The sequence below is a fragment of the Galeopterus variegatus genome, unplaced genomic scaffold, assembly GCF_000696425.1.
Source record: "Galeopterus variegatus unplaced genomic scaffold, G_variegatus-3.0.2 Scaffold3544, whole genome shotgun sequence".
NCBI lineage: Eukaryota > Metazoa > Chordata > Mammalia > Dermoptera > Cynocephalidae > Galeopterus > Galeopterus variegatus.
Window position 1 is genome coordinate 7096 of NW_007729655.1, and position 13000 is coordinate 20095.

Genomic DNA, 13000 nt, shown 5'->3' on the forward strand with positions numbered 1-13000 from the left:
GTGTGTTTTTTGCCCCCCCCCCCCCGGGGCCTCTCTCCCTGCCCCACCCCCACCAGCCAAACCTCAGAGCAGAATGGCCCTCAGACACCTGGTCTAGGGGCCTGCCCAGACCCCTGCACTGAAGCCCACATCTGCCATGGAAGGGCTCTGGCCCTGGCAGGAGGGCCTGCAGATCTTTGGGGCTCAGATGCTCTCGGCTGTGCCTGAAGCAGCCCCTCTGCCCTTAGAGTCTCTGGATGGGGAGACCTGAGGCCTGTGTGGACCAGCCCCTGCCTGCCCAGGGACACCCCCTCCCACTTCTCCGATGATCACCACCCTTGCCTTGAAAGTGTCCTCCCATGGCCTTGCAGCGCCAGGGGCTCTGAGCTTTGCAGTCGGCCTCAGTGTCCATCCCCGGGTGGCTGCCCACCTCTCCATCACACAGCCCAGCATGGTGCTGAGCACACAGGAGGCGCGTGGAGGCACCCACCAGCCAGAACAACCAGGGGGCACAAGCCAGAAACGGGGCACTGCCCTGGCTTGGCCTCTTCACAGCCCTGCCTGTGCAGCCCCAGTCCCGCCACCCCCAGCCCCCTTCAGGATCCTCCGTACTTGGGATGCATGTCCCCGACCCCGACCGACGCTGACGGGCGAGGCCTTCTCCCTTCTCCCCTTTCACTGGGGAAAGGCAGAGGGGAGGAACGCGTCTCCGCTGTGGCCATGTGAGACTCATCGGTCATTTTTGGTCCCTCCTGTCAGCAAGGACCCTCTACTGGGCTTCTCCCCACTCCCCCCACTGACCCCCCACCCCGAAGCACATGTCGCTCCGGAAGCCCTCAGCCCATTTCGGTCCTGGCGTTCCCCACCCCCATCTCTCTAACTAAGGGTGCAGAGCTGGGGGAACTGGCAGAACAGGGCGCCCCATGTGACCTTCAAGGACACCCCCAGCTCCTCCCTGGGCTCAGACCCTGCACCCACTGGAGCTCCCCTCCCTCAGCAGGAGCTCGGAGCTCACAGTGCCACGGTCATCTTGTGAAACAGTGCATGCTGCTGTGACCCAGAGCTCTCTCCGGCCTCCCGGTGGCCCGTGTGGGTGTGGGAGATGCAGCCAGAGACTGAAGGGAGTGGCGATCCTCCCCAGCACCCTGCTCCTCGGGTGGGACGAGGGACAGGTGTGTTCCACAGGGCTCCCCCAGGGTGACGCCCCAGCTCCCGCAGCGTTCCTCGCCTGGCCTCACCCCCCTTGACCTGCCTGACCCCCCAGCTTCCGAACTACTTCCTGCTTCTCAGCTCAGCTCCTGCCCTAGGGCTGGGACACACTCCCGCCTGGTCCCACCGCCACACCTTTGCTCAAGGTGCCCCTGCCCATGGGGTCCTCCCCCTGCCTCATTAACCCACGGCCCTTCTCTCCCTGCAGCTCACCGCCTTACAAAGAGCTGTCCCTTACCATGGGGGCCCTGGCCCGACCTATCTCCTTCACATACATCCTCTGGCCCCTGTCCTCTACCTGCCCTCACCAGCACCCCATCCTTGATGCGGCCCCTGAAGGCAGAATAGTGGCCCGTACTCCTCTGCGGCTCCCTCTCCACCCGGCCCTGCAGAGTCCAGGCCATCACAAATGCTGGTTGAAAAGACAAATATTGTTATTACATCAGCCGCCCCCTCACAGCTGACACTCATCTCCTAGCACCTCCTCACCCCAAAGCCCTCCTCTGCCTGTACGGCTCCTCTGCACATGGGTGGGTCTGGTGGGGGCTGGGCCAGTCCACACTTGGGGGCCAAATGATCTGTGATCAGCCGGTGGCTGGTTGTCCCAGAGCCACTCATCCTGCTCCAGGGCACTTGGGCAGAGAAGGGCCCTTAGCTTAGCTAGAGATCCTGCCCCAGAGGCCTTGCAGGGCCACAAGCTCTGCCCCAGAGGCCTGGCCACTGAAGCCAGCAGGCTGGAGGGCTCCAGAGTTCTGTGCCCACTTCGCTTGGAGACTGGCCTTGCTGGGGCACACCCTGGTTCTTGCCCACAGGACCCTTTGTGCCCCTCCCAGCCCCCATCTTCTTGTAAAGGGGGAAACTGGAGGCAGGAGGTGCCAGCAGTCAGGGAGAGGGTACTGTCGGTGGTTATGTGAGGGGGAAGCCGGTGTGGCCTGCAGGACAGTAAGCATCCGAGGGCACAAGGCAGCAAAGCAGGACATTTCTGGTGGCAGGGCTGCCATGCCATGAAGTCCTGGAGGCTTGGGAGTGATTTCCAAGGACATGGCCTGATGTCTAATGAAGTCTCCAGGGCTCCTGACCATGTGGCCTCGGTTCCCAGTGGTGTTGTCCAGAGGCATCATTGTGGTGAACTGGATGCTGTCACAAGAGTTTTCCACAATGCCCCTGGGGCAGTGAACGGCGTCCCCACCACTGCTAAGGAAGCCGCAGGTCTCCAGTGCGCTGCCACTTTGTGGTCCAGGAGAGGACAGCTCTTGGAGAGACCCACAGGCTGCTGTGGTTTTCCCACCTCTCCATTTCCACTCCATTCCCATTTTCCTTCTCCAGGGAGGACTGGGGCCAGGGAGTGCCCCGTCCCATAGTCCCATAGGCTGTGTTCCAGTCATCCCACCAGGTCACTGCTCTCAGCAGCCGAGAGCTCCTGCTTGCTGGGGCGGGAGGGCCATTCCAGGCTCTCGGTGCCAGCTGCTCCTGGGGGAGAGTGTGGGAAGGAGCAGGTCACCTCCACAGACGGGGAGCCTGGCCATCATCTTCCCAGCCATGGATCCCAGGAGGCTGCTCCCGGGCCCCAGGCTCAGACCGCCGTGGACTGCTTGATGCTGTGGAAGCTGACACGGGTAGGGGACGTGGGGATGGACACGGCGCGGGCCACGCGGGCACGGATTGAGTGCTTGTCCTGCCACCGATGCCACCTCTTCCGGATGGCTGAGCGGACCTGTGGGCACAGGGCAGAGCTTAACACCTGAGCCCGGTCTCAGGCCCCGTCTCCCTCCCTTCCCTGGGCTGCCACGAACAGCTCTCCAGGTGAGCAGTGCACAGGGGTCCACAGGAGCCGGCGACATTCACATGGGTAACATCGCTGATATGCATATTTGCTGGGACAATTTTTCAAGTGTCCGGAGGAAGGTGCACCTTTTTCTCGTCCACACAAAGGCACCGTTGTTTTCTTCTCTACTGTGAAGAATCCCTACCCTCAACCCACCCACACACCCTGCCCCAGGGCTCAGCCCTTCCTGGTTTTCAGACTCATTGAGGAGGCTGAAGCCCTGGCTTCTGGTCCTCCAGGACAACTGCGTCTGAGACAGCAAAGTGGGCTGTCACTGTGGGAGTAGAGTGGGCAGGGCAGGGACCACCCGGGAGCTCCCAGCAGCATCCACATGGGGACTTGGGAGGAAGCTGGAGGTGGCCATAAACACTCTCCAGTCCCAACAGGCCTCAGTCATCCTGAGCCCAGCCCCAGGGCCCCGGGGTCCTCACCTCACTGTTGAGGAAACAGTAGAACACTGACACGAAGAAGCCCTAGCGGGGAGAGAGACCTGTCAGGTCTGCGCAGGTGGCCCCACAGCCTCCGGGGCTGCCCCTGTGCCTCTCCCCACCCAAGGAGGTGCAGATCTGGCTCCTGCAGGGCTGGGGGTGGGCGGCCAGCACTGCAGCCAGGGGAGGGTGGCTGTACCTGGAAGGACTCCAGGAACGAGTTGAAGTAGATGAAGACGGCCCGGGAGACCTCATCCTCCCCGGGGTTCACGAAGAACAGCATGTAGGTGATGCCCAGGAGGGGAAGCAGCACCAGAGTGGCCTTCACAGCCTTCCTGGGGTGGGGCGGGTGGGGAGGCTGAGTCACAGCCCACCCCAGGACCGGGCTGAGCCTCTGCTGGGATGAGGAGGGCTGGGGCTTGGGGAGGGGCTGGCAGTTCTCTGGAATGTCTGGGGCAGGGGGAGCTGGGGTTTCAGGAGGGACTGCCAGGCCTGCGGGGGTGACCCGGGGTCAGAGGGATGCTGGGATCTCTGAAGCCCCCAGGGGTGGGAGAGGTGGGAACCAGTCACCTGTACTGAATGGTCTCAGACGTGGTGGATGCTCGGAGTTTGGTCGTGAGGATGCGGACGATGTTGAAAAGGAAGATGAAATTGATCTGCAATTGGAGCACAGCCATGGGGACGGCGTGGGCGTGGATGGGAGCAAGGTGGGGGGAGGGGCGGGCATGCCAGGGACCCTCGTCCTCTGTTCTGTCCTCGTGCCCCCTGCTCCCCTCCCTCCACCTCCTTGGCCCTTGCCCTTTCCTGGCCCCAGCTCCCTCTTTGGGTGACTCCCACCTCTAGGCAGAGGGGTCCTTTTGGTCCACGGGAGGGGCACAGGAGGTGCTGATTGCCCCTCCCTGCTGTGCCCTGTCACCTGCTCCCTACCCACATTCTTACCAGGAGGACCAAGATCATGGGGCCCTGGTAGATGTAGTCGGTGTACACCCCAGGCCTTTTGCCAAACCAGCATCTAGAAGACCACAGAGGGAGGGGGAGGAGGTCATCCGGGTCCACTTCAGTGGCATGGGGAGGGGTAGAGCTCGGTCAGGGCAGGACTGGGGACAGAACCACAATATGGATGCCCCCATTCCAGTCCTGGCAGAAGGTCAGGCCGCTTGATCCCACCGCTGTGCCTCAGTAATCCCATCTGCAGAATGGACAGCATCCTCTATTATGAGATGTGCAGTTGGAAGCAAGCCCTGTGGCAGGGAGGGGGACAGTGGACAAGGCCACCAAGCGGCCCAGGAACAGGCGTGGGCCCAACACACCCCTGCTTCCTCGGTTCCCCCTCTTGGCCCCTTCGCTGTGGCTGTGGCTCAGCAGGCCCGCTGGGGCGCTGCTGGGGGGAGTGACGCATACAGCGCCTTGCACTGCACCTGTCACACAGTGAGCAGCCAACAGATGGCAATCTCTGCGACTAGAACGGCCTTGAGGGGAGACTTCCACACGTTCCCCCAGGGAAGGAAGAATTTCTTTGCACTTTCCTGAGTTTCCCTCCAGCAAGCTCCAGGGAGGTCTGGGGAGTGGGCGGGGATGGGACAAACTGGAAGTCCTATGTCCTTGTGGGCATCTAGACCCGCAATGGCTGATCTCATGATGCTCTCATAAATCCGAAATTTGAGAATTTTTATATGAAACCTCTTGACTTTTTAAAGGTTGGCTACAAAATCAAGTTTTCAGAAAACAGCACAGAGGCCAAACGCAGCTGTCCGTGGGCCAGGTCCAGTCCTCGGGCCTCCGGTCTCTGAGTTCTTTCGGATTTCCCACGCGCGGTCCCTTCTGCTGCAGTGTCGGCATCTTACCACGAGGCGGAGCTTCAGAGCCGCTCAGCCCCTCGTTCCCCGCCTGCCCAGGCATCCCTTTCCTTCCCAGACACTGGCACACAGGGCAGCTGTTGAAACCCGTTCTTCCACCCTCCCCTGTACTCACACAGCTGCACACGTGCAAGCACAGGCCCCACCGCCCAGGTTGACGATGCTCCTGCTCGGACACCCAGGCCCCAGACAGTCTGTCAGCGGGCTCCCCTCCGTGCAGGGTCCCCACCGGCCACCTGTGCAATCGTGGTGAGGCCAGCTGGGCCTGAGTCAGGGAGGAGTCACCCTCATAAATATGCAGTATTATTTTCCAGACTCCTTGGACTGGACTGAGGATGTGGTGGCCCTCTCCTCTGTGGGGGAGGACAGAGTTTGTCACTGTGATGGCTGCTGCCCAGACCCCCAGTCAGCCAGTTAGCAGGTCCTGGGAACACTTCTTTGGCAAAGAAGATCCCTGGCTGTCTATGTCCACCTTTTCTGCCTCTGTCTCTCAGTGGTTCTCAATCCTAGCTGCACATTAGAATGACCTGGGAAGTTTTAAAACTTCCCAAGGCCAGGCCACACCTCAGACCAATTATATCCAACTCTTTGGGGGTGGTGCCTGGGATGGGTACTTTTTAAGGCTTTCCAGGTGATTCTAATGTGAGCCAAGGCTGAGACCCCTGTGGTGGAAACTCAGTTTTCAGGGGCGATTGGGAACACCTGAATCCGTTTTTAAAGAACCACAAGGCTTCAGAGCTGGAAGGTACCTCTGAGATCATCTGGATCTGTTTCTATTAAATTCATGGAATTTTTGTTAAAACAAGTCTTAATATTAATAGAAAATATTTATATAGCATTTACCATGTGCCGGGTACTATTCTAAATGCTTAATATATATTAACTCATGTCATCCCCACAACAGCCCTCAGAGGTAGGCATTATTAGGATGCCCATTGTACAGATGAGGAAACTGAGGCACACTGCAGCACTTAGCCCAAGGTCATAGAGCTACTTAATAATGGAGCCATGATTTAGAACCAGACTGCCTCTTGTGAGAGCTCAAGACAGATAAAGGAGCCTGGATCCTGCCTGTCCCGCTCCACCCCAGCAGAGCACTGGTAGGGAAGGGACCCTCAGATTGAGGCCCCAACTCCCTCCCTTTATAGATGCAGAAACCATGGTCCTGACCAGAAAGCTGATGTGGCCCAAGACCCTTGGGCAGTGGCAAGCAGAGCTGGCCTGGGAGCCCGAACCTTGAGGGTCAGGAAGGGGAGGGAGGTGACTTACTTCTCATTGTCGTAGTACAGCTTCCCAATGGCCCAGGCCACGATGATGGGGAAAGGCACACCTGGGGGAAAGACGGGCTGTCATAGAGCCCTTCAGTAGGGGGATGCCAGGCCTGGAGGGCCCCACTGCAACCCAGGGCCTAGAGGGGGACAGGGGTTACCCAGGGTGAGCTCGAACTCACACTGTCCCCACCCCCAAGGAGGGGCAGGGGGCTCTGGTGCACACCTCACCATCCCAGCCTGGCCTCCATCTCCCAGGCCCCCCGGCCAGCTGGCCTGAGTCTGGGTGAGGAGGGGCAGCCTGGGGGCCGCGTGCCAGCTCACCCCAGCCGAGGCAGATGAACATCCACTTGCGCAGCCGGTTGGTGGAGTAGGTGAGCACGATGGCCGTGTGCAGGTAGCAGCCCTCGCCGAACATCCAGAAGAAGTTGGTCACATGGAAGTAGTTGTAGGCGGCTGTCACCAACCTGCACCAGGCCTGCCACCCCACCCCCACCGATGAGGTGCTGATGAGCTGGGGGTGGGAGGCCGTGGCAGCACCCCACCCTGGCCTGGGGCCTCCTCTGGGCAGGATGGGGCACTCCCTGAGATCCTGCTCCTGTTCTATGGGCCCCAAGGCCTGACCCGGGCCTCCCTCTGCAGGGCAGCCCCAATGGGCCCTTCCTCTGACCTTGGGCTGGGCCACATCCCACTCCCTCTTCCTCCCGCCAGGACGCACCACGTTGCTCTGATGGACCTCGGGGCTCATGGTGAGCTGGACCATGAACCACGTGGCATTGCGCAGGATGAAGGCCGAGATGAGGTTCCAGTGGATGATGTTTCTCAGGCACCGGATGCTCCTGGGGCAGGGGCAGGTGGATGACAGAAGCAACAGGAGAAGGATGAGGGACAGGCTACCGACATCACTGCAGCCCGGATATGGGTGGGGAAACAGGCTCAGAGTGGGGCTGACTGGCTAAGTCACATAGGGAGGTGGCCACAGGACTCTGCTGATGCCCCACAGGCCCTTTCTACCTGCAGCCCACCCAGACGTGAGCTCCTGGGGCAGAGCCTGGCACACAGCCTGTGCTCCCTGGACTGGGGCTGCTGGCTTATTGGGAATGCCTGCTTTCCCACCCTGGTGGCAGAAGTGGCTCTGCCAGAGGTTCCAGGAGACCCGAGGCTCCCTGTACATGGCCATTGTGCCCACTACTGAGGGGGAGTGGCAGGACGGTCCCTTCCCAGCAGCCCCCAGCCCGGAGCGACTCCTGCATGTTACCTTCCCCCTCTGCCTCCCACTCAAGGACCCAGGGATGAAAAGAGGCAGTGTTGGAGCCTTCTCACCTGAGCCGCAGAAAGAGGACAAAGGCCACCAGGAGGGCCACCAGGGAGACACAGTGTCCCAGGTAGTTGATGATGACAGCTATGTGGTAGTGCACCTTGCTCTTCCTCTGAGGCAGGAGAGAAGAGCAGAGGTGAGGCTCCCGCATGGCTGAGCCCCTGCACCCCCTGGACATGAGCAGCTCTGTGAGGACAGTGCCCAGGGGTGGCCGGGACACAGTTGGTAACGATCGCAAGGGTTCCTCCACTTCTCCACCCCCTACTGTGTGTCCAGCATCACCCTGCAGCAGCACAATCCAATTTGAGGCTAGGTCTGTCTGTCTGTCCCTGAATCGTGTGCTCTATCCCCTGCTCTATGCTGTGGGACAAATATCAGATGAACTGAATCTCCACATCACACACGCCACGTGCACAAACGTGTGCCCGACTAACAGATGTGCACTCGCCCTCACATCTGCCCACATTTCCTTTCAGTCCCAACGCCTGGTGGCCCTAGTGGGTGCAGAGACACCAACCACCAGGACGTCTTTCCTCCACCCATTTCTGAATTGAGTCACCATCTTCTTGGGCACCCTTAAACCCCTCCTTAGTGGATTGACTTATGTCCCCCCAAAACTCACTGAAGCTTGAATTGTGTTCCCCAAGTTTGATGTATGAGAATCTTAGCCCCCACTGTGACTATTAAGAGGGTGGGAAATCCTATTACGGTAATTGAAAGGTGGAGCCTTGAAGAGGTGATTGGATTGTAGGACCCTGTAGTAGTAGATGTATTAAAAATGGTGGTCAGGGGCGTGGTTCTGAGGGCTTTAAAAGAAGAGGAGAGTCTGTCTCTCTCTCTCTCTCTCTCTCTCTTTCCACCATCTTGCAATGTGAGATCCCTGGGTCACTGTCACCACCACCAGATGGACTTTGGACTTCCCAGCCTCCAAAACTGAAAGCAATAAATTTTATTTTCTTTATAAATCACCTAGTTCAGTGTACTTTGTTATAAGCAACAAAAATGGACTAACACCCCTCCTGCTGCAGTCTAAGCCTGCCCCGATTAGCAAGGAGAGGGTCGAATAGCTGCCACAGATTAGTGCCCACAGAATTATGAAAACTTAAAAAAAAAACAAATCTCTAGGTTCACCTCCTAGGTCTTTTCCTAGCCCCGGCCCAGGGGGTCTGGTTCAGGATCCTCTCCCAGGATTACAACAAATTCCCCATTTTAGTTCTTAATTCATTTAACATACTGATGAAGGCTGTTGCCTTCCTCTTTCCAATAATCTTATACTCCAAGAGTGATGAAGCCCTCTCATTTGCAGAAGATTTTCACATCTGTCTCTTCTCAAGCCTGCAAGGCAACCCCGAGGGAAGGCTGGAAGGGCAGCTAGAACTTATTTTGCCGGGAAACAGATGCAGAGGTGTGTTGACTCACTCGAGGTTACCCGACTTCAAAACCACCTCCTTCTTGCACGCATTGGTTGGCAAGACACTGAGGCTGCATACAGGCCCCCACTCTATAATGGGGCACTGGCTGGTCCCCAGTGCCCAGCTCTCTGCTGGCTCCTGCTCCCCAAGAGCAAAGCCCCCATTCACCCTTTTCTGGGTCTTGAGAAGACAGGGCCTGGAAACCCTGAGCCTGGCACACGGTTGGGCTCCATAAATGTGTGTTGAGTGAAGGAAGGAAAATGCATGTGGGAAGGCAACTGGCTTTGAGAAGGGGATGTCCCCATTAGCATCTCCCTCCCTTATCCTCTGTGGGTTCTGGGGTGGGGCCAGGGGACAACGATGCACAGAAACTGGCTACGTGCGAGTGCTGAGAAAAGGGTGAGCTCACAGAGGCCCTGTTCATCCTTCCAGAGCCACCAAGGAGCTCCTGGCCCTCCAAGGACAAGTGGACACAGCCAATTCTTGGGGACCTGACCAGTACTGTGTCCCTGTCCAGTTTGGAGACCTAAGGCCAGCAGGTACCCTGAGCAAGGTGGCACGGTGTGGTTCTGGGCAGAGGCCTCTGCTGTGACCTTCAGTGACTGACCGGAATCTAACAAGCAGTTAATGCCTAGATGATTTTCACCAGACTCTCTGCAAGACACCACCTTGTCTCAGCACCTTGTGGTACCACCTTGTGGCAGCAGTGTCAGACCTGTCCCGATGCCTCGCTAGGGACATTGGCAGTGAGATGTCCCTGCCTGGACCCTCCACCCCATCCATGCTCCCCAGCCACCTCTAGCTCCCCACCCCTGCACACTCCGCTCTGTGGCTCTTCTGCTCCCCCTGGGCTTCCCAAGCTCCTCCTCTTACCCCAGCAGTGGCTACATCAGCCCCTTGCTCATCAAAGTACGATCCTTGAAGCAGCCACGCCGGCATCTAGGAGCTATCAGAAATCCTGAGAAAAGTGGAATCTTAAGCCGCACCCCAGACCCACTGAATAAGAATCATTTTAGCCAAGATGTTTCCTAAGCATCTCAGCATTTCAGAAGCCATGGTCCAAACTCCCCACCTCCCACGAGCAGTGAATCCCAGTCCATGAGTCCGGATCCCCAGAGTCCCTTTCGTGTCCCAACAAGGTATGCCTCCAAGGATGGGCCTCCAGACTCCCTGTGCTCAGCAGAGTATGGGGGAGAGGGACAGAGTGTGTGCAAATATCGGAGTAGGGGGAGAGTCAAGGACAGTGGGGAAGGTTTTAGTGGAGGGAGATGGTATGGGGGGAGGGGCTGCTGATATGGGGAGCGGAGGCTGGTGCAGGGTGGTGCTGGGGGCCTAGTGCCATCCCCAGGCTGGGCCACACATGCACCAGGCTCCTCATTTGGGGGCCGACTGTGGGCAGGTCTCCTCCAGTATCTGGCCTCTGGGCACCCTCGCAAGTCCCATTTCACAGGTAAACTGTGAATCCATTATCTGTGATACCCCAGGGCGCTAGTGCTCAGTTAGGGATTAGCCCAGGCCCAGAGCTGAGAAACCTGCTGCTCAATTAACTGGACACTTTCCTCTTTGCAGCTCTGGGAGGGGGCGGGGAGTCTTGTGAGTGAGGCTGGAGAGGCTGGAGGCTGACAGAAGGGGATGGCATTTTCACTAATTAAATTAACTGATTACCCAGAATGCCAGGCACCAGACCAGCAGGGGCTGCCAGGAAGGGGTGGCAAAGCCAGGCAGAGGTGGGCCGAGTGGGGTCAGGTCACTGTGTTGTGGAGGGGAGGTGTGGGTGACAGCCCCCACCGAGGCACCAGAGGAAGGGTGCGTGCCTATGTTATGGGTGGTTCCTCGCCATGACCTCTGCTGCCCCCAGGTGTCACTACTCCCTCCCTGGACCTCACAGGTGAGATGAGGAACAGAGGGGTGGCAGACGGATGGAGCATCCTTCTTAAGCCAAGACGCAGGCCAACACCACCCTCTCTCTATCCACCAGGAGGCAGAGACCTGAAGTATTCTTAGCCATTACGGGGACTCGGTGACGTTAAGTTACCTGCTCAAGGTCACATGGCATGTACATGTTGAAATCCAAACCCCAAACCGTCTGCTTTCAAAGTCCATGCTGCCCCCATTAGACTGCCAAAGAGAGGGCTGGTGAGAAGAGACCTCCTCACCCTCCTTCTCGCCCTGACCCTGCTGGTGGGAGATCTGCTTTCAAAGTCCATGCTGCCCCCATTAGACTGCCAAGGAGAGGGCTGGTGAGAAGAGACCTCCTCACCCTCCTTCTCGCCCTGACCCTGCTGGTGGGAGAGAGGGGGAGACCCCTGTCCCGGGCAGGGGTGGGAGCTGCAGGGCAGGGGCAGGGAGGGCTGAGGGCAGCTGACCTACTCTCCTAGAGTCTTTGAAGGGTATTGGGGGAAATAGGGGCTGCTGAGTGTCCTCCATCAGCCAACTAGAAGGAAGGGGCCCAAGTGAGAGCAGGAGAGACTTGGGTGAACCTTGGGGATCCTGCCCTGACCATCAGGAGGGTCGAATGCAGCGGGGGGTGGGGGCCCATGAGCAGCTGTGGCGCCTCCGACTTTGCCGATGTATGAGAAGAGGACAGACACCTGCCCCTCTGGTGTTGGGGAGAGGGTCATCTGTTCTATGGCAGGAGGCTGGTGGCTGACCTCCAATTGGGGACACATAGTCTACCTCAAGCTCTACCACCCGCCGGGACTATCAGAGCATAAGGTGGGTGTGACAGAGGGAGGGGCTGAAGTCTTCCTGCCTTAGCTGGGCCTCCACACACCATCTTTCTCTGGACATAAACTGTGGTCTTAAGAGTCACCAACAGCACTGACCCGCCCTGTTTCCTTTCCTCCCACCACCTCTACTGTGCACCAGGTAAGGAGTGCCCCTACCCCCTGCGCAGTCTTGTTACCCACCCCACCCCCACCCCAGGCCATCCACTCTGGCTCAACTATGTTTCCTAACCTGGAGCCCCACTCCCCCTAGCCCAGTTCAGGAGGATGCCCTCTCCCCCAACCGCAGGACTTCCTAGGTTGGGTCACTGTGTGGGTGCTTCACAAGCGGGGGGCCCGGCCAACCCATCCCAGCCTTGCGTGGACCAGACGGTCTGGCCTGCAGGACCTGAGATGCCAGGGAGCTCCTCCCCCTGCATCCTGGGGGACTCTTTCACCCTGCCAGGGCAGCACCACGAAAGAGCTGGTTATTCTTTTAGGCTAAGCATCAGTCTATCTTTGCAGCTTCTGGAAGGAGATAGCAGAACCCCAATAGCTCAGTGGCTTAAGGCCAGGGAGCCAGGGGAGGGACTAACCAAAGCACTCAGGGTCAAGATGGGTGCTATGGGTGGGGAGAGTTCTCCCCGAATCAGCTTTGCTTTGCACCAAGACCTGGTAGTGGGCAAAGCAGAGCCTGGGCTCCAAAGCCCCGGGTTCCAGGCTCTGGCTCACTCTGGCCACGTGACCTTGTGCGAGTCACTCCCCCTTTCTGGGCCTTGTTCTCCCCATCTGGAAGGTGAACGTGTTGCACTAGATCAGAGTTTCTCACTTTTGCCCCATCAAAAGGCTCTCCTGGGGCACTTGTTAAAAACATAGATTCCCAGGGCCAGCCCGTGGCTCACTCGGGAGAGTGTGGTGCTGATAACACCAAGGCCCCGGCCAGGTTCGGATCCCATATAGGGATGGCCGGTTTGCTCACTGGGTGAGCGTGGTGCTGACA

At 58.6% G+C, this 13000-nt stretch overlaps 2 protein-coding genes across 5 annotated transcripts in view; both read right to left on the minus strand.

Annotated features, from left to right (window-relative positions):
• Positions 1-1600: 1600 nt before the first annotated feature.
• The window catches only part of LOC103601001 (corticotropin-releasing factor receptor 1), a 26809-nt gene continuing 15409 nt past the window's right edge, over positions 1601-13000 (minus strand). For 2 of the 4 annotated variants that reach the window (XM_008585377.1, XM_008585376.1), the window contains 9 exons: positions 7889-7995; positions 7284-7404; positions 6890-7043; positions 6567-6627; positions 4381-4453; positions 4012-4097; positions 3641-3776; positions 3445-3486; positions 1601-2902 (listed from right to left, as the gene is read on the minus strand). In XM_008585377.1, the coding sequence (XP_008583599.1) occupies positions 2762-2902; positions 3445-3486; positions 3641-3776; positions 4012-4097; positions 4381-4453; positions 6567-6627; positions 6890-7043; positions 7284-7328 (738 nt within the window). In that variant the 5' untranslated portion in view covers positions 7329-7404; positions 7889-7995 and the 3' untranslated portion in view covers positions 1601-2761. The remainder of the gene's footprint in view (positions 2903-3444; positions 3487-3640; positions 3777-4011; positions 4098-4380; positions 4454-6566; positions 6628-6889; positions 7044-7283; positions 7405-7888; positions 7996-13000) is intronic. The other 2 variants (XM_008585379.1, XM_008585378.1) reach the window with 2 other exon arrangements.
• LOC103601002 (corticotropin-releasing factor receptor 1-like) overlaps positions 7885-13000 on the minus strand; it is a 42403-nt gene continuing 37287 nt past the window's right edge. The window contains exon 9 of the mRNA XM_008585380.1: positions 7885-7995. Coding sequence (XP_008583602.1) covers positions 7885-7995 — 111 coding nt within the window. The remainder of the gene's footprint in view (positions 7996-13000) is intronic.